The following is a 27942-nucleotide window of genomic DNA, read 5'->3' as shown; positions in this document are numbered from 1 at the left end:
TTTACTATTACAGAAGGAACTATTTGGTGTCATATATTTGTGGTCCATACTATTAAATTAACCAGTAAATGTAATTTACCATAATTTATTCATGATACAAGAATCAGACTCACAGTTTATGACGTAAAAATGTTTTAAAAAATCTTAAACCATCAAAGGCATGAAAAATAAACCAATGCATTTCAAAACCAAACACAGCCTGAAAGACACAAACATTTGAATTCAGGATGTCTTGATACGTTTCAAACAAACCGGCTTTAAGGAAGATTTGCTAATAGACTCTGGACTCATGTATTGATGTATTGATATGGATAGTTCACCCCAAAAATGAAAATTATTTACTCACCCTCATGTCCTTTCAAAAACAAAACAAAACAAACGTAATCATCAATACTTAATCATGAAATAACATAGGTAATTAAATAAGTAACATTCAGGAAGTGAATCTGAAATCATTACGGAGCAACAAATACACAAAAAAATGCACAGGTGCGCTGTTTTAATCAGGTTCATGTTCAAAGTGTGAATCCTTTATGCCAAAACTAGGCAAAGTATCTTGCTTATGTCTTGATGCAACAAGACCCAGAGCCCAAAGAATGCTGGTGTTTTCATCAGGGTGGTTTATCCATATTATGCATTATATTTTTTGAGCAGATCACTCTGCCAGTGTCTCTTGCGGTCTGGGAACAGTCTTGGGATGCGGATTTTCCGGAAATCATCGATGCATTTCTTTAACTCTTCCTCCATCTGCTTCTTCTCCTCTTCTTCGGGGTCTTTGCTCAGCGGTCCTCCATTCTCTCTGGTGATGGCGGTGGAGGTGGAGGCCGTGGTGCTGCTGGTTGTGGGTCGGGGCAGTGTTTTCAGAGGCAAAGTGGTGGGTCGCGCTGGACTGATTGCGGGCAGCGGAGGGGGGCTCGGTTCCCGGGGCAGAGGCAGTTCAGGGCTGTCCAGAAGTGGAAGGGGTGGAGGAAGAGGTGGAAGGGGGTCCGAAAGAGATTCATTGTCTAGGTCAAAGGCAATGTTTGTGTCATCCTGGCTACAGACGTTGGACATATGTGGGATATATATGGTCTCCTCCACTGCTCTGTCAATATCGGGATCACTGAAGCAGGGCAACATGGATGCTTTGCCTCCTGTAAATAGAAAAAAAACAAAAATATACATATATTAGCGACACCCCAGACTGGTGGCACAGTGTGTGTGCTACAAAATAATCTATTGCACAACAGTTGAGTTTATGATCAATTCAATATGATTGTGCATCACACACATTTCATTTCACATTTGGAATCATGCAATAGGAAAATAAAACAAATCTACAGCATTTAATGTGCAGAAACCAGGTTATATTTCATTTTGATAGTTTATTTTAGACATTCTACTAACTATAAGCAGTGTTGGTGATAACGCATTACAAGTAACGCAAGTTACGGAATAATATTACTAACTATAAGTGACTAGTAAAGTAGCGCATTACTTTTTAATTGACAAGAAAATATCTGAGTTACTTTTTGAAATAAGTAACGCCAGTTACTTTTCCCCAAATTTATTGATTAATAAGCTTTCCTGTCCCCATGTTGAGAGAAATTGTAAGATGTTCCTTTAGTTCTAGAATAAATGTGAACATGCATTAATTCATCTCACTCGCTAAAAAACAGATACAGTGTTCTTCAAAATGAATAAAAACACTGAAAATCAATGCAAACCTGCAATAATTAAATATGTTCAATAATACAAATATCCTTTATGTATTTAATCCCATTTTATGAACCGATGTGTTTGATGATCCAGTTCATCCATACTAATAAGCAGATATTACTCAAGATAATCTAACATTTGTTTTCCTTTTTTTAATTGCTGAAGACTTTTTTCTTCTGCGGTCTACTGTACAGACATCAATTTAGTTTTCTCTAAGCCTGAGGCTTTTGGTGTGAAAAGGCTTTTACATTTGCCAAAAATATAACTTTTTATATTAAAAACAAACAAGCAAGCCCTGCCCATATTTAAAAAGTAATGTAGCACATTACTTTCCATTAAAAGTAACTAAGTAACATAATTAGTTACTTTTTAGGGAGTAACTCAATATTGTAATGCATTACTTTTAAAAGTAACTTTCCCTGACACTGACTATAAGTAACTTTGCAACCAAATGTCAGCTACAGTTGCAATCGAAATTATTCAATCCCCTAGACACTGCAGTACTTTACAAATACAAGCTTTTTTGAAGATACAGGACTTTATAAAAATTGCATCTATAACAGATTACTGGCATATTCAAAGTGATGGTGTCAATATATAATGTAATGTTTTTGAGTTCTATGATTTTTTAATAACACAGCTATGTCATAATAATTCAACTTCTATTCAACAATTGTGTTTTAGTCACTTATTTTTTTTATGGTTGGGAACAAATTTGTCTTAAAACACAATTAAACCTTTAGAAACTCTATTAGAAAACAGAATTAGCTTGGGCAGTTACACATACATACAGTTAGCCCATGCATGTGATAAAGTTGAGTAGGCAAAGTCAACAGAGCTCTTTCAAAAGCTATAGGGAAGAAATCATTTTGTTACTTTAGAAAGTTTAAGGCTATATGAAGAGTTCCAAGACATTTAAAGTTTTTAGAGACACAGCTGGCAGCCTAACTCCAAGTGTGTTGAACCAGAACCATTTGAGGATGTTGAACAAAAATGCACAATATCATAAAATGCTTGATCAGAACAACTGAGGAAAACCCTGCAATGTACAGCCAAAAACTTGCTAGATAACCTAACGAAAGGAGGAAAAACATTTCAATGCAAAGTATAAGAATGACACTAGACAAGTATGGCCTTCACGTTGGGGCATCTTACAGAGTGCCATTCTTGACCAAGAAGAACAAAAAGACTAACTTGAACATGCTAAAATTCATTTGCATCGACTTGTGGAGCTCTGGAAGAATGTTTTATGGAGTGATGTGACCAAACTTAAACTTTCTGGACTAATGGATAAATGGTATGTCTAGTGCAAACAAGGAAAATGTTATGAGCAGAAGAAAAGCATCTCCATGGTCAAACACTGAGGTGTACCAGTCCTGTTATTGGGTTGTTTTACTGTAGTTTGAAGTGGAAATTATGACCGTATGAAGGACATCAAGGTTTCTTTGAAGTATTAGGCCATTTTGACAAGAATTGTGATGTCTTTGGTGCAAAGACTGAAGCTGATGATCAATGGACTTTCCTGCAGGACAATCATCCCAAAGTAAACATCCAAATCTGCTTATTCTTGGTTTAGGGTTCAGTTGTAGAATGTTCTTGAGTGGTCTGTTCAGTTTCCAGATTAATTCTCATTGAAAATGTTCGGTTAAATTTGAAGAAAGCAGGCGGCAAAGTGAAAACCAAAGATTATCCGTGATCTAAAAACGTTTTCAGGCAAGGATGGGCCAGGATTGCAGTAGAGAGGTGACAGAAGCTTCCAACTTTCCATCAACGTTTATTAGTGGTTTCAAAGAATAAAAGATTCTGCACCAAATTTGGGGTGGACTTTTGGGGACTTTTGGGGGTTGAATAATTTTGAACATGAACATTTAGAGCCCATTTGAATTGTAAGTTGATTCATCAATGTTGCACTCAAATGTGAAACTGATGGCTTTGTTGAATTGTTTTCATAGAATTTTGTTTTCCCGAGCAAAATGTCTGGCAGGTCAAGGGGGTTGAATAATTTTGATTGCAATTGTTACTCTCATAGTATTAGTAGACAGTTAGGTTAAGATTAAGGTAGAGGTTAGAGGTTAGGGCTATAGAGATAAAAACAAAGCCTTCTTCTGACCCCCTTCATCTGATGTCAGTTTGGACTTGTCGGTTTTTTGCCTGGTTTAGGCTAGGCTAGGTTTGTGTGGTATATATTGCTTTAGCAAGGTCTGATTGGAACAAAATTTGGTGTGTGCTATATTTGCGAGATGCTCTTTCAATCCACTTTCAAGGTTCTGCCCTAATAGCCCAACTACATGGTGGTTTTGTGTGGTTTTTGCTTGGATATTGCTAATTTTGCTTGGTTTTTGGATTGGATTTGCTTGTTTTTTTTGTGTGTTTAGTTGTTAGTGAGCATTAGGTTTAGAGTTTGATTGAGGTTGGGGGGGTATTTTTGAGTTGTATTAGGATTAGACAGCCATACCTGCACCCAACCCTAAACACAACCATTTTTGACCACATAGCGCTTTTGAGATTAGATTAGTTAGTTTTGGGGTTAGTTGACATGTACAGTATTTTGCAAAGTTACTTAGTTGAATTTCTGTTGGTAGAGCATTAAAATGACTGTTAGTTGGTAAAAAAAAATGACTGTTAGTTGGCATGTAGGTTGCAAAGTTAATCATAGGTACCCAGGTAGCAGGATGTCTAAAGGACTGTTGAAATGAAATGTTACCAAAAAGCACGTTTGAAGCAAACCACACCACTGACTCAAATCATTCCCTGACAAATTCACTTTAGCACATCAAACCCCACAAACCAGCCTATAGGTAAATTCTGTCTGGTGTTTTGGACAGTGTAAACACTGCTCAGGTAATCCTCACAGAGGTCCATCTGCTTTTGAGCTCCTCCTGCGGAGGCCACAGGGACTTCACACAGAATATCCAATTACATCCTTTTTCTGTTTGCATTTTCAAAGGGTTGTCTCTGCTTTGAAAATGGATTTGGACACTTAAGTCACTCTCAAAGATGTCTGGATATCAAAACAAATATCATCTGTGCTTTTCTCAGAACTAACGTCGGTTCTCCAAGTCATTTTTGCAATGATTTCTAATCCACCTGTGTTTTGGTGAGTTTTAGCAGATGTGAAATACTTTGCTTGGCAAATATGCATGTGCTACTTTTTTTAACATAATGACACATGCTTTGATGTTTTGTTATCTAATGCACTTATTTTCTTTTCTTCCCACCACCAATTCTAAAGACATTATTGGTTTTCATCTGGTTTTGTAAACAGTGAACATATTTTTGAAATTAATATTTCATATTATTATTACTTTCATGTTTCAAATGTACCCTCCCCTGTATTCCAGGGGCAACAAAATACATTTGTTTTTATTCACATGTGAAGAATGCATATGGAAATACATGCACACATAAAATATAATCCATCATGACTTTTGATTGAGCTGTCCAATGAAATCAGCTGAGGTTTGTACTTAACTGTTTTGGGAGAAAAATCACACTATTCCGACATAATTACAGTAATAGTGTCCAATTACATTTGGAGCAACTTTGCGCCTGACATCTGCTACTCTACTGACCGTATGTATGAAGGAAAAGTGATGAGTATAGATCACATATGTACAGGTGGAAAACAGCTGATCCAGACTGGGTGCTGTTTATCTGGGAAGATTTCCAGGAGGACATGCTGCCAAATCAGTTTTGTGTCCCCTGATGTTTGTTTGTTATATCAGCGATGCAAAGTGTGAGAAAACGATCAGCTGTGTACGGCGTTGAGAAAATGCCCCTGGCTTTCACTTGTGTTCGAGCTCTGGTATCATTTCATCTGCTTCCAATCACACACATAAACACCCTCATTCAGCCACAGGCTCATCAGCACTGAATCCTGCTTACATAACGACAAAAACGACTGCTTCACATAAAAAAAATTAAATAAAAATCCTGCGCATTCCAGTGCTGCCTGCTATCTGTCTCCTGTACCAATGTGTGTGTGTATGTGTGTGTGTGTGCGCGCGCGCACAAAAATCAGTGTCCATATAACGTGGGATGGTGTGTGTTTTGTGAGATTTTGAAGTGTGGGAGAGAAAATCTGCAGCTCTCATGAGTTTCTCTGAATCTCCTTAATGGATGAATAAATACAGAGCCACTGACTGCCATCACTCAGTATTTAGACATGTTCTTTTCAGAGTCACATCATGGGCACAAACATGCTTTTTTATTTTATATTTTATTTTACTTTTGTGGGTGTTGGTCATGAGTGTTTTTGAATGGCGGTGGCATCATTTGCTGACAGGGCAAACTTCAGACAGTAACCAATGTATGGATATAAAGGAAAAGATCAAATTTATTTTGTAACTGTATTTAAATAATAATAATTAAATAATAATGATAAATTATTTAATTTGTAAAATATTTATACACCATAGTATTATGTGTTGTATTACCAGTATTTTGTGCAGATTCTAATCTACAAACCATATGTTGTTGATGTTGTTGTTTTTGTAATTAAAGTATAAATAGTACAGAAATGAAAATCTAATGATAATCACTATTTAGAGTAATAAGAATTACAAATAAATAAATAATGCAATGCATCTGACACATTATGATAATTAGAATTTCTGAGAAATGTGCTTTAAATAGCCTTAAGTTTCTTTATGTAGTTTTTTTTTTTTTCTTTTCATTGTGGGGTGAAATGTGACCTTTAAATGTTGTTATAGGATTTACTTAAAGAAGAAATCTTCTTGGTTCTGTTTGAAACCTTGGTTCCCTGAGTAAGAAACGAGATGCTGTCAATAGCTAATGTCTGAAGCCTGTATAGACTCACATCAATTCATTGGCTGATGCCACTAATGCCAAGTTCACACTGCACAAAATAACCCCATTTGCTGACAGTTTCGTGGAAATTGCCAACAATTGACTAAAATTGGAGGCAAATCGGTGCTCATTCACGTGAGTGACAATTGTGCAGCAAAAACATGACATCAGCGAGGACCTACAGCCAATGAGAGAGAAGATACGGGGAAAGTGAATGTTCGGTGGGAGGAGTCATAATAGACCTACAGCCAATGAGAGAGCAGATACTGGGCAATGGAATGTTTGGTGGGAGGAGTCATAATAATGGAACAAATGGAATGTTGGAATGCATAACAATGAAATGTTCAGTGGGAGGAATCATATTTGACCTACAGCCAATGAGAGAGCAGATACAGGGCAATGGAGTGTTTAGTGGGAGGAGTCCTAATAGACCTACAGCCAATGAGAGAGCAGATACTGGGCAATGGAATGTTTGGTGGGAGGAGTCATAATATACCTACAACCAATGAGAGAGCAGATACTGGGCAATGGAATGTTCGGTGGGAGGAGTCATAATATACCTACAGCCAATGAGAGAGCAGATTTGAGCAATGGAATGTTCAGTTTGAGGAGTCATATTAGACCTACAGCCAATAAGAGAGCAGATAACGGGCAATGGAATGTTTGGTGGGAGGAGTCATAATAGACCTACAGCCAATGAGAGAGCAGATACTGGGCAATGGAATGTTTGGTGGGAGGAGTCATAATAGACCTACAGCCAATGAGAGAGCAGATACTGGGCAATGGAATGTTTGGTGGGAGGAGTCATAATAATGGAACAAATGGAATGTTGGAATGCATAACAATTAAATGTTCAGTGGGAGGAGTCATATAAGACCTACAGCCAATGAGAGAGCAGATACAGGGCAAGGGAATGTTTGGTGGGAGGAGTCATAATATACCTACAACCAATGAGAGAGCAGATACTGGGCAATGGAATGTTCGGTGGGAGGAGTCATAATATACCTACAGCCAATGAGAGAGCAGATTTGAGCAATGGAATGTTCAGTTTGAGGAGTCATATTAGACCTACAGCCAATAAGAGAGCAGATAACGGGCAATGGAATGTTTGGTGGGAGGAGTCATAATAGACCTACAGCCAATGAGAGAGCAGATACTGGGCAATGGAATGTTTGGTGGGAGGAGTCATAATAGACCTACAGCCAATGAGAGAGCAGATACTGGGCAATGGAATGTTTGGTGGGAGGAGTCATAATAATGGAACAAATGGAATGTTGGAATGCATAACAATTAAATGTTCAGTGGGAGGAGTCATATAAGACCTACAGCCAATGAGAGAGAAGATACAGGGCAAGGGAAAATTCAGTGGGAAGAGTTGTATTAGACCTACAGCCAATGAGAGAGAAGATTCAGGGCAAGGGAAAATTCAGTGGGAAGAGTTGTATTAGACCTAGAGCCAATGAGAGAGCAGATTTGAGCAATGGAATGTTCAGTTTGAGGAGTCATAATAGACTTAAGCCAATGAGAAAGCAGATAAAGGGCAATGGAATGTTTGGTGGGAGGAGTCATAATAGACCTACAGCCAATGAGAGAGCAGATTTGAGCAATGGAATGTTCAGCTTGAGGAGTCATAATAGACTTAAGCCAATGAGAGAGCAGATAAGGGCAATGGAATGTTTGGTGGGAGGAGTCATAATAATGGAACAAATGGAATGTTGGAATGCATAACAATGAAATGTTCAGTGGGAGGAGTCATATTAGACCTACAGCCAATGAGAGAGAAGATACAGGGCAAGGGAAAATTCAGTGGGAGGAGTCATATTAGACCTACAGCCAATGAGAGAGAAGATTCAGGGCAAGGGAAAATTCAGTGGGAGGAGTCGTAATAGACGTACAATCAATGAGAGAAAAAAGGTAAAATAAAAACTATTTTACCTCAGTTCTCTTTGACACTCCATACTGTCATCTGCATGTGTCCATGTAGGCATGTTACCACCGGTTTCCCACCGTGGGGATGTTTTATATTAATAAAAATCATTTAGTTCAGTCAGAGAACAGACAGTACAATTAGGAACTAAAGGCGGCTGCATGCAGTGTACGGAACAACAGTCACATCACAAATAGCGTGGCAGGAGTCATATTTCATTTATCACAAGTACTGTAGAGTGAGTCGAGTTGACTTGTGAGGTGAGAAAGTCAAGAAGTTGGCAAAATATACTAGTTTAGAAACTAAATCGTTTGTCGTTTATTTGGGAAGCTCATTGGAAGAACATTCGTTTTTTCCAATGCATTAGGCTTATACCATAGTGTTTTTATATTCGTTTCTTTTTTTTTTTTTTTTTGTAAACATTCTATGTTTAATACAGGCATTAGTGAGCTTGTTGTACTGTTTAGTTTTTGTCCATTCAATCAATTGACGAATTGCCACTAATTCAAAACTGAAAGTAAAATGCACACTGGCATTCACAAGCTATTTAAAAGCGAAAAAAGCGTGGAAAAGAGGCACAATATGGTATGCTCATAGCACAGTCACTGTATGATGACAGCATGTGATGAATGGGTCAGGTAGAATCGTGTGGTCTGACATGTTTCTTGTTTACGACACGACAAGATTTTATGAGTCAAAATCGCATAATCTGACATAGTGAAAGTTGTAACTGACAAAAAAATGATGTAGTCTGACCGGGGCTTAATGTGCAGTGCTGCTGGGGATTCTAGGAACATGGTTAGTAATCACTGATGTAAACTAGAGCACAACTCCTGTACTCCAAAGGCGTTGTTGCAAGAAAATACACAAGAAAGTGAAGCATCATTAAAAATGCAGTTTAACTATTGCTGTCTGAAACGAGAAATGTGGCAGAACTGACAAAGAATCCCAAAGGACAGCGAGGAGACAGGCAGATGCACTTAAAAACAGGAGAAAGTGCCTAATCAGGGACAGTGTTAGTAAACATATACAAGTTAAAAGAATTCCCATCATGAGCTTCCAGACTCGAACACAACCCCCCTGTGTGCAAACTCCTCTGAGAATACGCCGCACATGGTTTGGAGAGAACAAGGGAAGGAGAGAGCGTCTGCTCACTCTCCACAGCCTCCAGCTCTGTATCCGATCCCCAAAACTCCAGATCATACAGTACTTTGGCAAGTGCAGAACTAGAGCAGTGAGGGACAGCCCGTTTCTTTCCTCAAAAAGAACACAAGCCTCGAGCAAAGCTTTCATTTAAAAAATATCAAAGTAAGAATACTTCAACCAGTCCATTAAAGTGCTACTTGCGCATGACGAATGCCCAAGCATTACACGCAGGAGAAAGAGAAATCTGAGGAGTGATGACACACACACGTCCTTTCATGACACTGCTGACGCCATGCCTCAGATGGCGCTATTAGTGGCAACAGCAAGTGAATTGGTGTGAATCTACTCAGGCTTCAGACAATCGTCACCAGATAATCGTCAGTCGTTGAAGGGGTTGCTGGCAGCATTGAGTGAACCTGCGAAAGGAAGCTCCCTTTCATCGCTGTTCTTTAAAGATCTATAAGTGGGTTTAAATATCTTTTCCTCAGCTCATTTCCAGGCAGTCCATCTGTTCTCGGTGGCACATTTCTACAGCACCATCACCAGCTTCAAAGCGTTATCAGAGCAAGGCTCTCATTAACAAGTGTGTGTCTATGTGTGTGCACAAAAATCATTATCACAATCATGCTCATGAAACAACAACTCAGTTCAAGATGTTATTTAACATTCAAAGTAATGTCCATTTCTAGAAAGAGCAGCTGTTAACAAGCTGTCAGTTAACTTAGAAAATATTTCTATGTCCTTCAGTTGTGAGCTGTCTCAATTGTCACAAAATGCACTGGAAAAGGAACGGTTTACAGAAAAAAACACCCACAGAAATTTCTATAGATTTCTATACAAACGAAGGGATGATAGTTATTTTTAAAATATATTTTTTGTGGGAATATATTTTCCTGGGATTTGTAATATTTCAGTCTCCAGTCAGTTTCCAAAGTGGTGGTTCACCAAAATTAATTGTTCGAAGCTTTTCACAATACGTTGGTAAGCCCATTCTAATGAATAAAAATAATTACTGCATTTTAATATCTTTTTAGCATAAAATAATGTCTTATATCTATCTTAAACCAAGCATTGTGCATGTCCTTGAGGCACTTCACTGAATTTGTACTAAAATTATTACCAAAATATGCATAGTCTCTGTGATTTTTGGCAATAATGCTAATTTATTTGGGTTCCTTTCTTGTGAGGAATATTTAAAAAAAAAAAAAAAAAACAGACTTTAACGTTATGTCCCTCAGTTTGAATTCAACCTTGTCACAAAAACCATTCTACACCCGTAATAATGTAGACTCTGCTCATATGTGACATTATTTACCAGAAATCACATCATTCAGGTCTCTTTAATAGTGCTGCTGGTATAGTATCATACTTTTTATTCATATTTTTGAGTAAATTATAGACAGGGAGATAACTGTCAAGCTTAACAACTCAACTCCGTCACATAAAATTAAGATGGAAAATGATTATTTTTAAACATTTTATTACGATCCGTAAGTATAAAAATATGTATATGGTCAACTCTCCTAACTACATAAGGAGCAGAGGTAATTTTAAGTGAAAAACCTCAACCCCGTCACAAATATATGTATTTCTCATTGTTATGGGGTTGTAAACTTGTGATGGGGTTGAGTTATTTACTTAATTTATGTATAATTTTAATGAAAAGAAATATAAAATAGTCATGGTTTCAGCAAATATATATTTACCAAAATCATGACAACTCATATTTCTGTTATAAATAGATTTTTTTTATATATAATATGTCCACTTAAACTTTGACAAGCCTCCTACATCAGAAATTACTCCCACATTTGGAGCAGTAAGACAGTGTTGGGCTGCAGATATGTTGACCCAGAAATAAGGGGCCAATATGAGAGAGAAACAAAACCAAAAAATAAAACCGAAGGCAATGTATCACTTTAAATGTGTTACAGACTTCAACCCCGTCACACCTTCTTACGTTAATATTTTTTGAAAAATGTAGGGAAAACAAACAAACATAAAAGCATTTTTTGCTGATTGCTATCTGACATGTTAAGGACTAAAACAATAAAATTGTGGTTTAAATTAAACTTTTAAATTAAAAATATCTTTTACAAAAATAAAGAGACCATAGACCATATTCTTAGCTTCAGTCCTGTAAAAATACAAAAAATATGATACGTTATATTTGTTATCATTTTATTGTTATCAGGGACAGATGAGCAGTATAGGTAGATGTTTGTTTTTTTAACAAGTTCTGTGTAAAATCTTTTTTAAACCAAACATCATTTTGTCTGTTACGGGGTTGAGAACAAAAAAAGTGTCTCAATTTGAAAAAAAAAACTGAACATAGGCTCAGGCTGTTAATGCCTGAGGTGGGAAAATATAATTTTTGGAGATTTGACATGTGCCTCATTACATGGGATATTTAGAAAATGAATCGACTGTAGTTGAAAAAAAAAAGTATATTCCAAGTTGAAATGTTACCGAATCCCAGAAATTACCCTTATACTTAAAAGACTGCATCATAGTTCTTCATACTTGAATAAAAAAATAAATAAAAATTAACTCCTTATTTTTAATATATGCTAAATCAATATCACCACTATTACCATTTCCACAAGAAGCTGTTATGAATCTATAAATGAATCAGCTTTCTTGAAAAATGCTAAAACAGTAACCATTTTCTAAAAGCAATCAAGGCTGTGCCTTGCGGTGAATATAATCATGTTGCAGGGTTCTGTTGCAGAATGTGCCATATTTACTTTCTGTATTATTAGACTCTGAACAATTTTAACTGTAAACGTTACTGACTGAATGGAAAACCCAATCAGCGTCTTGAGTATCTGTTATCTTGTGTTCACCCAGTGCTGGTTAAGAGCCTGTGATCTGGCCCTGAGTGGGCTGCGAGATGCTTTTCAAAGAGACAAATGCATATTGTCTCTATGGTTACGACTCATAATGGCTTTATGATGCAGTCACATCTCCTCCAGAGGACACTTTAATGGCTTTGGATTCAAAACCGGCTAATCTCAATATTTGTTCGCCATACAAAAACACAGTCGATCTTCTATTTACTAACTGTTAGATTTGTTTTTGTTGTATTTTTGTCCAGCTAAAAAGTGAAAGATACCAAAAATTTGGAAACCTGCGCTTTCAAAGTTGCAAAATATTACGCTTTTTAAACTAGTTTGAATTTTAAATCGATATTTTTAGATAAATTAACCTTGTTTTTTAATCTCTTCATTGTTATATGTTGACATATCATGACTAGACATCTAAACAACCCATGCAAACCAAACTATATTATAAAAACTACATATTCCTACTATAGACACAAGCCATGCAAACTGTTGATCCAAACAGAAAAGGTATTAGTGGAACAAAGTCTAGACACACTGTTCCTAGATGAAAGCAACTGCAATGCTTCCAAACACAGATTGAGGATAAATACTGTGGAATAAAGCGATGAGCGTAAACACACACTAGTCACAGTCTCTAGAGTAAAACAGCCCAGCCTTGAGAAACACAGACCACTAGCAACACCAAAAAAGTCAGGTTTAAATCCAACAATGTGCATGATAGTGTGTATTTTAAGGCAAATACAAACAAACACAACATGGACAGCTTTGGTCAAAGCTAATAGTCTCTTGGGCAGCGCTTCAGCACATGGCTTGCTTGCCACTATTAAGACCTATTATGCAATTGACATGCAATTTTCTGTTTTAACTACAGATGGTGATATAGAAGCCAAAGTCCTGGTCTATGATCCTGGAATATTCCTTCACCTCAGGTAAATTGTTATGAGCTCTTAAAACCATTATAAATTTCATTGATCTAATTTATTCAGCAAGTTCTGCAGTAAAGATAACAATAAACATTGTAGCTTACAAAGACCTATATGTAGTCATATCTACTCAAGGGTATAATACAAGCAATGTTCCATTTGAAAATCACTGGTTTAGGTGGAAAATGTCTGTTTAAGTATTGAAATGTTGCTGCAGTGGGTTTCCGAAGGCTATTCAGGGGTTGAAGGACAGTGCAAAGAGATCAGACAAGAAACCAAACTAACTGCTACGGGTGAAGTATCATTGAACTGCTGTACATGTTCTTCCATCTGTGCAGTTCTCATCTCCTTTCCCTCAAGTGTTTCTGAACAATGCAGACATGGGCTGTAATTAATCCCACTGTGTCAATATTTGTCTTTAGATTCTCTTTGAACTTTCTCCCAGAGCCTCTTGTTTATCTGCAGTGACAGCTGCCTGTTCCATGACGGATTCTTAACTCATTACGCACATGCCAGTCTCAATCTGACTCACAGTATGTGTGTGAATGTGAGCAACAGTTATGGATTGATCTAAATAGAGGTCTGAAAATAAACAGTAGCCTAGCTGAAATCCAAATTTTGTAAGCATTTCCAATCCGCATGTTGGCAAGTAACACTGCAGTGCAGGACAGTCTAGTGTAAAGCTGTGAAGGTGCGCAAGTCGCACAGCATTTCAGTCAGAGGTAAGCGCCCATCCTTGTAAATCTCTTTGGAGCTTTCTCGAGATTATTGACTATTAGAGGCCAGATTTAAGATTCAAGGCTCCAGATGGTTGAGGTGATTCCCTGCACACTTGCTTCTAGTTCAGCAGTAGAAGCAGTTTTAAAAGGGTCCCATTATGCTTTCTCATTTTTTGAATTATGAACAGTGTGTGGTGTGTATGTTTGGCCATAAAAAAACATCTACAAAGTTACAAATCTCAAAGTCCACTCCAAAGGGAGATATTTAGTTTTTTAAAAATCCCTTTTCAAGAACTACAAAAAAAAACTGCTCAATTGGACTGCAACGTCTGTTTTCCAGATGCTATGATGTCACAACGTAAATCCCGCCTACTGAAATTCAAATCATTGGCGGATGGGGGATTCGCCTAACTTTAGCGATGTAGCATGGACAGCCGTTTTTGGGATGCTTTAGCAAGTAGCAGGGTGGCTCGTATAAATGCAAGCATTGACTAAAGTGTCAGCAAACCGCTCCAGTAGCCATGCCGTTGATGTATTCGGTATAGAGGGTGAAAACACATGCATTGACTAGAGTGACAATCATCGGTGTTCGTGTCGGAGCCATGCCGTAGACGTGTGCAGTGTGTGGTAAAAGATTTATTCATCATACAGTGTAGATAGCTTCAGTAGCCTTATGACGATAGGACCAACAATACTGAAGCGTATTATTTACTCACCCTCCATGAATCCTAGGTGTATATGACTTCCTTCTTTCAGACGAATGCAATCAGAGTTATATTAAAAATAATCCTGGCACTCCCAAGCTTTAGAAAGGCATAGACTAGTGTTTCTCTCCATCAGTCCAAAACAAGTCGATCCATAATATAAAGTGCCTCACATGGCTCCGAAGGGGGTCAGTAAAAGCCTCCTTTGGTGATCTGATGTGTTTTTGTAAGAAAAATATCCATAAAATGTGAGAGTCACTTTAATCTAGCTCGCCCAGTTGTACACAGAACTTGCTGCTTTGAGAAGGGGACTGGCAGGACTGAAGCGCTGTCTTTTCGCCAATCGCAATGCAGTGGGACTGCTAACCAATCAGAACACATTTAGTTTTTCGGAAGGCAGACCTTCATCACTAATTGAAGCATTTGTGCCAGCCTGGGAGAAAGCTATTGTAATAATGTAAATTACAAGCATGAGAACATGTTCTAGTGCACCTCCTAAACAAAATAAAGACTTTGTAAAAGAGCATAATAGGACCTCTGTCACGTATTGGTCGTCTTGTCATCATGAACTCTTGCACACACATTCTGGACTGCAATCCCCATAAGCCACTGCACCAATCACTGCACACAGCTGCTCCTCGTTTCCCACTGCACTGATTGCTGCACACACCTGTTTCACATTTACCCACATGCATTTAAGCTTCTCACACACACAGCCACTCTGCGAAGTCTTATCGTTCCATATGGTCGTAATTCTAAGCGTTTATCTCTGTGTTGGATTCTCTGTGTATGACTCTGGACTGTGTACCCCGTTGACGATTCCTGCTACCTGCCATTGCGACCATTGCCTGAGTATTGAACTGTTTACTGGATTTCCTACGTTGTTCCTGTTTTCCGGTAATTACTCTTGCTTGTTGACGATTCTCAATAAATGCTGCAAATGGATCCGCACGTCTCTGACCCTCCTTATGACAACCCCTTTAAATGTGAAAGCTCTTTTAATAAATGCATATGGGTGAACCCCACAAAAGCCTGTGAAGAATTACAGCCATTCATTGGCCAATGTAAGCACTGCCCACCAACGTAAGCAAGATGACCCCGTAGCAAAAGTGCTTACGAAGAGCTTTCGGATGTGGTGTCACATGCCAAGGATACAAGGTTGACTGGCAGGAAACACAGTTGACTAAAGCTTCTTGGCCAGTCATAGTGCCCATTTGCCACACCGTTTTTTAGGATCTCCTGATAGACCTTTCTTAGCTTGGTGGAGCAGAGATATGTTAGAAAAGGGGAGCCTAATCCTGTTCCTGGAGGCCAGTTGGTAAGAGCTGTGTGAGTAAGGGTGTGTTCTAGAGATGCGCGGATGGGCTCAATCGTCACCCGAATCCGCAGCTTCAAATAAATTATCCGCCCGCCACCCACCCGCACCTATATTTTTCTCTGATTTAGATAACCGCACCCGACCCGCACCCGATCGTCATATTACACTTATTGTAATTCTTAGTTTTGCATGATGATATGATAAATTGATGGTTCATGTTAACAGCAGATTGATTCAGCTGATCTGCAAATCGCTGCACACTTATACGTTTATCACTCATGATTTTAAGCCAAATCCATGCAGAAAAGAATAACATTAACTGACATCTGGATGCGACTCTCCGCAATCTCTGACGAAATCGGTCGGGTTTTCTCTCTATTAGAGCCGCTCTGAACTTAGTATTTGAACGCATGCTTGGACTGAAGTTTACAGGGGTTCACCAGTTTAAGAAAGGTCTGAGCGTAAAAATCTGCTTCTTTTCATTTTTAAGGTATTGTTTTCATTATAATCTACTGATTCAAATAAGTAATCAATAATAATTATAGCCTACCACTGCGCGCCTAGCCTGACATGCTTTCGCGTAAGAATGAACAGGCAGCATGGACGCATCAGGCAAAATCGTCAAATATATTTCAAAAGAAGCCGGCGCCACGGTCCTGACCACATCACTGTCTTTACTGGGTGTTTTTAGGGAATATTTCAATTTATTAACATGCGACTGAATTAGCTATTCATGTGTTGGACTGTCATGATTTTGGCTAATGCAGGACACTTCTGAATGATGCGCATCAGAGACGTGGGTAAACGCAAAGCGACCAATGCACTACGCCGCTGCATTACCGTGCTCAATAGCATTAGCACAGGCATAACTCCCTTCAAACTTTATATGGAATGTCAACGTTTCTGTCACCAAAAACTTAGAACAGGCAAACACACACACGCACACAAATGAAATCGTCTCTGCCTGATGAAAAACATATTTAAAACACGTTCAAGTTTTAGAAAATGTAGTTAATATTTGCATCATTATTGATTTATCTCATCCACCCGCGACCCACCCGCAAATAATCAGAATGCATTTTTTTTATTACCCGACCCACCCGACCCGCGGATTATCCGCAGCGCCCGCGGATATAACCGCCATCCGCGCATCACTAGTGTGTTCACACTTGTCATGTTTGGTTAGATTAAAATGAACTCTGGTGTGATTGCTCTGTTAGTGCGGTTCATTTGAGTAAGTGTGAAGGCTGCCATCTAAACCCAGGTGCACACCAAACAAGCGGACCGAGATCACTAAAATGATGGGTCTTGGTGCGCTTCCAAATGAACTCTGGTGCGGTTCGGATGAAATTAAATGGAACAAGGACCAAATACCCAACCAAATACCCGACCAATCAGGTTGTGAAAGTATCACTATGCCTTTAGGTTTGGTATCTTTAGATTCACTGTCAAAAATGGCAACGAACCAACCAAACTACAAGTGTGAACACACCCTAAACCTCACTCCCCTGATCTCAAGAGGTGCACAAGTGACTGAGGCTAGAGGCTGCTGTCTTTAGCATCCTTGTTAGTGCGCCCACCTTCCATGCTGGAAATGCCATTTCAAATCCCGTTCAGAGTGAGCCTGATAAGAACAGGAGGAGTTATACAAAGTCTAGCTCAGGGGTCCTAGAAAGTCGCTGTCCTGCAGAGTTCAGCTCCAACTCTGAGAAAAAACTCACCTGCCAATAGCCTTAGTAATCCTGAAGATATTGATTAGCTTGTTCGGGTGTGTTTGATTATGTTGGGAGCTAAACTCTGCAGGACAGCAGCACTCTAGGACCGAACTTGCCTACCCTTGATCCAACTAAATCCCTGATCAAACACACCTGAACCAACTAAATTTAGATCTTCAGGAGCACCTGATCAGGGGTAGAACTGAACTCAGGTAGGTAGATCTCCAGGAACAGGATTGGGCACCCCTGTGCTAGAATATCAGAGGCTGAAGAGTTGCTCGCAGTTGTCAACAACTTCGGTTTGGTTCTTGGATCTGGCGTCTCTTCTGAAGGACCAATCTTGGGGCATCAGGCTCAGGGCTTCGTAAAGCATCCCTGACCAGAATTGTGGAATCCATGGATTAAACTTTTGAACAGCGCTCGATTAGATCTCTTAAGATGTATGTGGTGGGGAGTGATTTCTCCTTCTTGGGGTTTTCATCTATAATCATAAAAGGTGTCAGACTCTGATATAATTCAGGGCCCATATTCACAAAAGGATAAGGTTAAAAGTAGGATAAAGGATAAGGATAAAAGTAGCTCATGACTTGCAGATTTAGAAAAAAAGGCACTTCAGTCCTAAAGTTGGGACTCCTAAATTTTTGCTCTAAGAGTATTTCACAGTGTTTTAGTGCTAAAACTAGCTCCTAAATCTTAGTGAAGTGAGTTAAGTCATTAAGACCAAATCACATTCTATCCTCCCTGCTAAAAGAAAACAATAGAAACCATCACAGAAAATACCTATTATAACCAGTAAAACCATTACAAATTCTGTGATTGTTTTTATTATTTTTTTCAGCAGGGCTAAAATAGCTGTTGCCAGCAATCTGCCTCGGAACGTTAACATTTTAGAAACACGCTGTATTTATTTGCATACATATTTTTTTCCCATGCATCTTTTTTGATATAATCAAATTTTCTTAGATTATATCCTTGTTTTCGTTAATAAGTTGGGCAAGAAGTAACAGCTTCCACTTCGGTATTCTTTTACGTCTGCAGTCCATCATTTATGGATTTTGCTCCCAGTCTGGTAAAGTTTTTGTTGCAACTAACCTCGGTTACTTACCTTAAGATCGCTTTCGCTTTATTTGACTCTCAAGTTGTGGTTTTTCTCCTTCACCCTTTGAGTCGCAGGAGGCTGAAAGCTCTCATCTTTTTCGTATGAGGGCGTTATGAATTTACAATGACTGCACAAGCCAGTGGCATAAATATGATCAGCTGTTTGCTTGTTTGATGGCCGCCACAGGGGTGTTGATGCTGGGTAACAAAAGACGTTGCATTGGGTGAAGGATGCAATTTCTCTTGTTTATGAGACATGTATGTTAATTTTGTCTCTTAGCATTCAAGCTCACTCTGCTAGAAGTGTTGCTTCTATTCAGGCTTTTTCTAAGGGTTCAGCTTTTGATGAAATTTGTATGAAGGCAGGCTGGGCTTCTTCAAATCATTTGTCTGATTTTATAATTTGAGCATGGCCTTAACTACTGGTTCCCAGGTTACCTCTGTCTGAACAGGTGTCAGTTCATATTCCTTTATAAGCCTGTCTATGTGTTCACAGGCTGATCAATGTCTTTGTAGTACAGCGCTGTGGTACAGTGTTCTTACTGATGCAGTGTTGAGTGAAACTATGAAAGGGAATGGTTTTGCATGTAACCCTGGTTCCCACAGGATGGAACAAGGCACTTTATAGCTTTATAGCTGCCATATGTCTCACTCTCTACTGAGTGAACCTGGGTTCTGTATATAACCAAGACGTTTCACAGTCTTGTGTGTTTTACCTAAAATCATTTTAAATGCTATTTTCAGTTGCTTTAATGTCTTTTTTTTAATGGTTCAGTTGCTCAGTCTGAACCTGAGTTCAAGTCCACCCACATCCTTCTGCCTCCACAGGTCTTTTTTCATTGTATGTTATTTGGTTGTGAACGGTGGTATTTTTGCATCGTGATTATGAGTGTGTACCAGCTGAAACTATTTACTACTGTATCTCAGGAGGCAAAGACACTATCTTCACTGTATTATTGAAATATTAGTTGAATACTTTGCACAGATCAGTGGATGCAAGAGATCCAAAGAATGTGAGGTATTCTGACATTTATTTAGAGACTGTTAACAGGAGGAATGCATCATACTATGCTTATATGTGACCCTGGACTTAAGTAGCACGGGTATATTTGTAGCAAAAATACATTGTATGGGCCAAAATTATAGATTTTTCTTTTATGCGAAAAATCATTAGGATATTAAGTAAAGATCATGTTTCATGAAAATATTTTGCAAATTTCTTACTGTAAATATCAAAACTTATTTTTTGATTAATATGCATATGCATAGCTAAAAACTTCATTGGACAACTTTAAAGGTGATTTTCTTCATATTTAGATTTTTTGCACCCTCAGATTCCAGATTTTCAAGTACTTGTATCTTGGCCAGATATTGTCCTTAACAAACCATATACCAATGGAAAGCTTTTTTTTTTTTTTTTTACAGTTTCAGATGATTTATAAAGAAATTGATCCTTATGACTGGTTTTGTGGTCCAGGGTCACATATTATGCAGTTTTATATAATGTAACTAGTAACTGGGAACATGCAAAGATTGCAAAATGCAAACCATACATCAAGTTAGGTTTGCTTTTAACTTCGCTTGTACTGTACCTCAGAGCTTCCTTGTTCTTACTTTGGAAAAACTCTTTCACACTCTTTGAAACTCTTTCACACCAACGATACTTTATGCATTTCACAATATTAATTTAAACATGTAACCTAGATAAATATGCGCTGTTAGACGCATATCCAATCATTTGTGCGAAGATTGGAAGCGAAAGCTCACTTTGCTGGACCAGGGACGGGTTTACATTATGCACTTTCATTTTTTTTTCTGAATAACAGTGGAAACCTAAAATACGGCATCATTTTTGCTCATAAAGGTAAAAGTAATACATCATTAGGAACGGCAAAAGGTCTTTTATTTTTATTTTATTATTCACAATATCAACAAAACGTTGTGCTTTTGTAAAAAAAAGAAAACAAACATGCGCTTTCTGCCGTCTCTGTCTTGAGGAGGAGCGCTTCACAAAAATAATATCGAACTCAGCGAATATTTGCCTCACAGACATGATAAATATATAGAATGCTTTAAATTACTACTTTATGATTTATGAGAAAAATAAAACAATGTTGGCAAAGTTATAGGTTTGTTGGCTTTTCTGAGGTAGGCTAAATGTTATGTTACTACTATTCTGACTTATTCACAAGAGGTTTTATAGACATTTTTTAAACTTTTTTTTTAACTCGATTTCATAAGACATCGTTTTTATTAAAAAATGTTAACATGCATTCAGATATTTTTATATTTTTATTTCGTGCAGCAAATATTAAAGAGGAAAAGATCATTGATTCACATGCTGCTTGATCTGAGACGAATATAGTTATCTCAATACAAATTAAAGAGCCTAAAAACACATTTATTGTTTGGATTTTATCATAAAATTGACGGAATTTATAGGCGTTTTCAAGTCCATTCATTATTTGTAGCACACAAGTCTGCTACAAATAATGAATGGACTTGAAAACGTTAAATATTATTTCCAAGCATTTAAACCATAAATAAAACAGCTTGTGAATATTCACGTAACATTATGTACTTAAGAAAAATCAACAAGTTGACCGAGTTAGAGCCCATAATGATTGGTGGGCCCGTAAAAAATATTTTGCATATGGGCCCGGGGCTGACGCCACTGAGTGTGACAGTGCCATAAACTAAAAACTGAAGAGATTATTTTTGACATGCAGTAAGAGAGAAGAAAATGCACAGGAATGTTAATGCAATTTCTATCATAATATGGAGCCAAAAGTTAGTAATGGCATCAAATTTGAATCCTCCAGTCATCAGCTACAAATACAATAAGATTCTGCTGCGCTAAAAAATAGGCATTTCAGTTCGAGTAGGATATTATTGGATTCTTATTTGACACCATTAATTTTCGTTTCTAATTCATGGCAGATTTTGTAATAGCAATCATTACCTTCCTTGAAGACTTTCGGACTAGTAGCTCATATAATTCTGAAAGAATGCGAATAAAAGTGTCCATAATGAATTATGATGGTCTCTTCTGAAATTTCTCTGGAGAAAACATAGAGACTTAAAGAGGTTCTACCTCTTTCTCAACCTCAGCAGATAAGTTTCAAGTCTCCCTCACTGCATCTTTTAATTAGTAAAGCTGATCAATCAAAGCACCATCACATCAAGAACACTGAATGATTTCAGTGAATCAGGGAAAATTTCTGTCATTGAAAAGTCCTATTATGATTATGAGGATATATATTTCCCATTAGTGCCCCATGATGATTATGACTTTGGACTTCATAGAGAGGCAGAATGGCTGCAATGCTGTTTAATAGCTGTGGCCTAGACCCTATAAATAGCATTAGCGCACAATGCAACAATTATACCGCTGACCAGAGAGAAGAATCAACACCATTTAACTATATCACAGAGCTTAGATGTATTTTAAAACACACTGCTGTGATATGCATCTACAAACACTGAAATAAGTCGGCATTCATAAGCTGTAACATATTTACAATTAAAATAGGACTGTGAAAAGTTTTTGAGACGACAGGGAAAATGAGGGATGGGACACTTCGTCTGTGATGTTACTTGAGCTTATTAACTTTCAAATTCATTATATTTAATATCAGTGATGTTTTAGATGGTTGACCATATTGAGGTTATGCTATGGGTCTATTCCAAGGGATGTTAAAGTTTCAGACAGCTGGATAATTTCAGCTCTTGTATAAGTGATCTCGGGTCGTATGTTTGAATCATCTCTATATTTACTGAACCGAAAAGATATTTAAATATGTTGCTCCCTAGTTCCTCGCTGGAGTAAAACGTGAGCAGCTCAGCGTGCCAGCGCGATCTTAATTAGATAGATTAGACACAGCAACACAAAGGCTGGCTGGGTAATCTGCTTTGACTGAGCTGGTTATAGGTTTGTCCTGGTTTTCATTCTGGCCGTAGTTATGCTCACGCTTTGAAGTCTCTGCGGAGGGAACGCGAGAACAAATTGAAAGAGAGAAACTGGGAAGCAGCGTGATAACAGAAGAATTCATTGGAGAAAGAAATTTAATAATCTGATGTAATGCTTTCATTTTCTTTCCAACTTTCACTGAGCAATGCAGATCTACCCCCATATTCACCCTGGAAAAAATGCTAGCAAGTATTTATAAGACAGAAGACATAAACATCAATCTATTTTAGTAAGTTTCATGCTGTTTCTTACACTCTTAAAAATAAAGGTGTTTCACAAGGCCATAGAATAAACTTTTTTGTCTCAAATGGTTCCATAAAGAACTTTAAGATCTGAAGAACGTTTCTGTTTCGCAGAAGGTTCTTTGTGGCTTTAAAGAACCTTTGACTAAATGGTTTTTCTAGGGCATCGCTGTGAAGAACCTTTTAAAGCACCTTTTTTTCAAGAGTGTATCTTGTCTTTAACATAGACATTTCTCTGGTGAATGAGGCACTGAAACGGACTAGCTTGTCTAAATAAAAAAATTAACCTGCTTCTACAATTTCATCTTCATTTAATTGATATAACAGGAAATGTGTTCGTATATCATTTTTGGCCTGTTCTTGTACACTAAACACATACATTTGTTTTATATTTCGGACAAAATGCTAATTTTTATTCATGCTTCCATAAAGACACTTTGAGGCTAGTACTTCACTTTAAACAATGCCCGAATGTAACCTTTAAAACACTCTCAGGAAATTAAGATTAAGGGATTGAGTTCATTTCTGATTGACATAAAATAAATTACTGGCTGATATGTATTATCCCAAATGACATCTCATAACTAAATTCCACTGTGAGATTTTGTGTTTCAGGTAATGGTAATTCTGGCCTGAGGTTACAATGGAAATACCTGAAATTTAAAGCTCTAAAAGTCACTGTCTAACTCTGCGTCAAACAATGGCATCACATTTAATGAAGAGGGAAATGTCTACTTAATTACAAAACAACTAATATCATCTGCATAATCGAAAATATATGGCTATGTGGCTTAAATATCCAAACATCAATTACTGAATGCACCTGAATCATCAATTTAAGTATAATTTCAAATGTATCGTTAAATTTAATTGACAAATTCAAATCGAATGCATTTAACTTAATAAACAACAACAAAGAATATACGCAAATGATATGCAACTGAAATATCGGATTGGTAATAAACAACAAGATGCAGTATAGCTATCGTTCAACTGAACTGGAAACTCACGTGGACCTAAAAATTACACAAGTAAAACACTGAAAGCTTAATAACACAGCCAATACAGCTCACTGCACTTTCAGGTGGCTTTATGCCATTCTGTGCAATTGATGGCTATTAAATCCAAAACCTACCAAAATCTTGACACTATTCATTAGTTGTATAATGCTAGTTAAAATAGTTTGACACATCAATATATTCAATGTAAAACGTGAACCTGGACCACAAAACCAGTCGTAAGTAGCACAGATGTATTTGCAGCAAAAGCCAAAAATACATTGTATGCGTCAAAATGACCGATTTTTTCTTTATGGACAAAATCGTTAGGTGTTGAAGATATTTCCAACCATAAATATATTAAAATATGCATTGCTAAAAACTTCATTCGGACAACTTTAGTTGATTTTCTCAATACTGAGATTTTTTTTGCACCCTCAGATTTTCAAAAAGTTGTATCTCAGCCAAATATTATCCTATCTTAACAAAAACAAGTTGACCCTTATGGCTGGTTTTGTAGTCCAGGGTCACAAATGGCTTTTCCAATTGAAGTAGTCTGCATTGTTTCATCTTTTGGTCTCACAGTGACTGCTGAATATCCACATTCAGTGACTGCATCTGTCTGCAAAGATGGATTTATAACCTAGTGGATTCCCTCTCCTTTGGCCTCATTAAAGGGTTCCACATGATAATAACGACCCGACATTACATAATCTATTACATCTCTATTTCCCATCACGAACAGCTCAAAAGCTTTATAATATGTCCAATTTGAGTGACATAAGAGGAGCCCTTTCGAATGGCTCGAGCTTCAGCTCAACAAAATACATCAGCAACAGTACGCTTCTCAAAAGCTGAGAAAGGGGAAGGCAGTCTCTCGGTGAGGGGAAGATCAACGGGGCTCGTTTGAAGGGAAGAAAGGTTACTCGAGCGCAGCGGGTAAGAGGCATTAAGGGCTTTGATGCGGGAAAGTCTGGTGAAGGTAATGGGAATGGTGACCTAGAAGCTTCTCTCGGGTCTGGGAGGCAGGGAGGAGGCGCAGGTTTAAGATCACTCACGGTAGAATACATATTCGGTGTAGCTGGCCCAGATTTTGTCATCAGTCTGCTCGTGGGCGAAGGCGCAAGTCCCTGTGGAGTTGCAGGCCACCATGTGGAAGCCGGCGTCGGCTAACCTGTCAAAAGCCTGCTCCAAGAATGTAAACTTTAGGTAATAGCGGGACGTGTAGCGCTCCGGAGGCCGATCGGGGTCGCGGCTCTCGTTCAACGTCTCCCCGAAAACCTCCTTGGCGAGAGCCGTCTTCCCACACACCATAATCCGAGCCACTCGCCGAAACTTGGCGTCTGTTTGGCTATCGCGTCCGAGGGTGTACGAGCCGCGGTAGCCGACGGTGATGAATCCGGAGCACTTGCCGTCGCCCGCGCCCATCGCCAGGCTGGAGCAGGCGGCCGCCCCCAGGCTCCGGGTGATGTCCGCACTGGGCGAGGACTCTTCGGGGTCGCTCTGGCAGCCCTCGTCGCCTAGAGAGTTCTGCTTGCTGATCTTTGGCGCCAACAGCTTCACAAGTTCAGGGAGGTTGAAGAACTCTGCCTCTCGCTGCAGCCGTCCTCGCTCTGGAAAGTGGTCCGGGAGGACGAGCTGCTGGTCTCGCATATAGTCCAGAATGTAACGGAACAGGAAGCCGTCTCTGTCGACGAAAAAACGACCCTTGGTGTCACGCGCCAAGCTCTTGGTGCTCTTCTGGCTGAACATCTCCCAGAGGAGAGAGTCTGGCACACTTGTTAACGTTGAGTAGCGAGTGATATACACCTGACCCCCGACGTTTAGCTCAATAATTTCTGGAAAGGCCAGGTCCTCTGCAGGAAGGCCACTTGCATTGTCAGGTAAAGCCATATTTTTATAATACAAGACTTTGGGAAAGATTAAAAAAGTCAATTTAGGAACTGAAATTAACACTAAATGTAAGATTAGTTTAACATTGCATACTGTAATGTCAGATATATCCCAGTGAACTGACAATACGCCAGTTCAAAACACATTTTACACATAATAATCCTTCAGTAATGAGTTTTAAATCATGTGAAGCTCACAAAAGCTCACCGGTGTCAAACGCTGCCAAGCAAGAGTTCAGTTTTCAGATGATGTTCCTTTCATTTGTCCACAATCGTCCACGTTCAGTTCACAGAAACCTACCGAACAAGCACTGGGGAAAATGCCATCTAAAGAGCCGTCTGTGAGTAAATGTCACGAAGATGTTTTGGAATATGTCCATTGAGGAAGCAGATGTACGTAATAAAGCGTCATGGTGGATTTCTCACAGGGTGAGTGTGTTGATGCTGTCGCTGTTGCTCCACTCGCTCTTTCTCTCAGTGCGCGCACCGCAACTGGACCATAATATTCCCGCGAGTCAGACACGCCCCTACGCTGGACGTCATCAGCGCTAACTCCGCCTCCGCGGTTGTGACATCATCCGCTAATGCTTCATGAAAACTCGAAAACGAATCAGTGCAGAGAATAATACATTTTGAGGCATTTCATAAGGCTTTGTTCTCTTTGTGATTCATGAAGCATGCGGCTAATTATTTATGTATCTCTATATTTATTTCCATGTTTTAGCCTGTTTTAAAAGGGACAATGCACATTAATAAACATAAGCACTCTAGTCTATTGTGTAAATGTGCCAGATTTATCCATACAGGGTCGTTTTCATCTGCTGTTCCTTTGGTTGTTGGTAAGAACCAAACTTATAATGACTTAAATTATATTAAAATGTTACTTTTATTGTTAACCACGTTATTAATCTACTATTACATTATTATTGTTGTTACTAATGTTATTATTCAGTTGATCGCATGCTTTGGAGGTGTTATTTTGTGCATTCTGTTTACATTTCTTAATGTTAATCATACATTTTCAATAAGGAATATCCTAAACAGCATTCAGGTTGTTAAGTTTAGAAGGTACCATTAAAATACACACAACGAAACAGATTGGAAACAAAATGCAACCCTGGACCACAAAACCAGTCACAAGGGTCATTGAAGTTTACTAATAATCTGAAAGCTGAATAAATAAGCTTTCCATTGACTTATGGTTTGTTAGGATAGGACAATATTTACAACTATTTAAAACTCTGGAATCTGACGATGCAAAAAAAAAAGAAAGAAAAAAAATCTAAATAATGAGAAAATCACCTTTAAAGTTGTCCAAATGAAGTTCTTAGCAATGCATATCACTAATCAAAAATTAGGTTTTAATATATTTACGGTAGGAAATTACAAAATATCTTCATCTTCATCTCGGGATTTTTGGCATAAAAGAAAAATCGATAATTTTGACCCATACAATGTATTGTTGGCTATTGCTATAAATATACCTCTGCTACTTATGACTGGTTTTGTGCTCCAGGGTCACAAATATTAGAACAGAATGTAACACTGACATCTAGTGGATTAAAAGCGCTGACCCGTTGTTTCAGAATCGCACACACATAGGTATGCCTATTATTATTGAACTTCATTCCATAGGCATGATGTTTTTTCTACTGTACAAACTGCATTTTCCATCCCCTTAACCTAAACCTACAGAAAATGTCTGCTATTTTTAGTTTACAAAAACATTCTGTATGATTTATGAGCTTGTTTTCCCATGGGGATCATAAAATGTCCCAACAAGGTCAAACTTTGCTGTTTTTTCTTTTCTTATAGGGACTCTCTCTCTTCTGCTGTATTTTATAGATAATCAGCTGAATGCAGGGCTGTGTCTCTCTCCAGTCGAGTCTCACAGATGCCCACAGCGCTGCACTGCAGAGGATCAAATTGAGTTTGCA

General features: G+C 38.3%; 1 protein-coding gene across 1 annotated transcript; it reads right to left on the bottom strand.

The window, feature by feature from the left end:
- Positions 1-26471, bottom strand: kctd12b (potassium channel tetramerisation domain containing 12b). The gene is made up of 3 exons (XM_073820894.1): positions 26214-26471; positions 25172-26023; positions 1-1133 (listed from the first exon to the last, which is right to left on the bottom strand). Exons 2-3 carry the CDS (start codon positions 26004-26006, stop codon positions 631-633), a joined length of 1338 nt encoding a protein of 445 aa, XP_073676995.1. The 5' UTR covers positions 26007-26023; positions 26214-26471; the 3' UTR covers positions 1-630.
- Positions 26472-27942: the final 1471 nt, after the last annotated feature.

This window comes from Garra rufa, chromosome 16 (assembly GCF_049309525.1).
Source record: "Garra rufa chromosome 16, GarRuf1.0, whole genome shotgun sequence".
NCBI classification, from domain to species: Eukaryota; Metazoa; Chordata; class Actinopteri; order Cypriniformes; family Cyprinidae; genus Garra; species Garra rufa.
Note: the sequence above shows the minus strand (reverse complement) of the source record. Positions and strands in the feature narration are given on the sequence as shown.

Excerpts from the sequence above, each read along its gene's own strand:
- kctd12b (XM_073820894.1), bottom strand. The coding sequence starts at position 26,006 with ATGGCTTTACCTGACAATGCAAGTGGCCTTCCTGCAGAGGACCTGGCC. Across the intron at positions 1,134-25,171 it reads CACCGAATATGTATTCTACC|GAGGCAAAGCATCCATGTTG; the intron begins GTGAGTGATCTT and ends TTCTATTTACAG.